Source organism: Galeopterus variegatus, unplaced genomic scaffold (genome assembly GCF_000696425.1).
Source record: "Galeopterus variegatus unplaced genomic scaffold, G_variegatus-3.0.2 Scaffold2110, whole genome shotgun sequence".
Taxonomy (NCBI): domain Eukaryota; kingdom Metazoa; phylum Chordata; class Mammalia; order Dermoptera; family Cynocephalidae; genus Galeopterus; species Galeopterus variegatus.
The window spans coordinates 256,934-257,450 of NW_007728221.1; the positions used below are offsets into that span (position 1 = coordinate 256,934).

Sequence of the window (517 nt, forward strand, 5' to 3'; positions counted from 1 at the left end):
CCCGGGCCCCGGCGATGGTGACACATGCGGCGGCGGCGCGCCGGCGGCAGGACCATGGTTGAGCGCGCCAGCAAGTTCGTGCTGGTGGTGGCGGGCTCGGCGTGCTTCATGCTCATCCTGTACCAGTACGCGGGCCCGGGGCTGAGCCTGGGCGCGCCCGGCGGCCGCGCACCGCCCGACGACCTGGATCTCTTCCCCACGCCCGACCCGCACTACGAGAAGAAGTACTACTTCCCGGTGCGCGAGCTGGAGCGCTCGCTGCGCTTCGACATGAAGGGCGACGACGTGATCGTCTTCCTGCACATCCAGAAGACGGGCGGCACCACCTTCGGCCGCCACCTCGTGCAGAACGTGCGCCTCGAGGTGCCCTGCGACTGCCGGCCCGGCCAGAAGAAGTGCACCTGCTACCGGCCTAACCGCCGCGAGACCTGGCTCTTCTCCCGCTTCTCCACCGGCTGGAGCTGCGGGCTGCACGCCGACTGGACCGAGCTCACCAACTGTGTGCCCGGCGTGCTGG

The 517-nt window shown here is 70.2% G+C and overlaps 1 protein-coding gene across 1 annotated transcript in view; it reads left to right on the forward strand.

The window, feature by feature from the left end:
• Positions 1-24: 24 nt before the first annotated feature.
• LOC103596783 (heparan-sulfate 6-O-sulfotransferase 1) overlaps positions 25-517 on the forward strand; it is a 54,722-nt gene continuing 54,229 nt past the window's right edge. The window contains exon 1 of the mRNA XM_008580492.1: positions 25-501. Coding sequence (XP_008578714.1) covers positions 25-501 — 477 coding nt within the window. The remainder of the gene's footprint in view (positions 502-517) is intronic.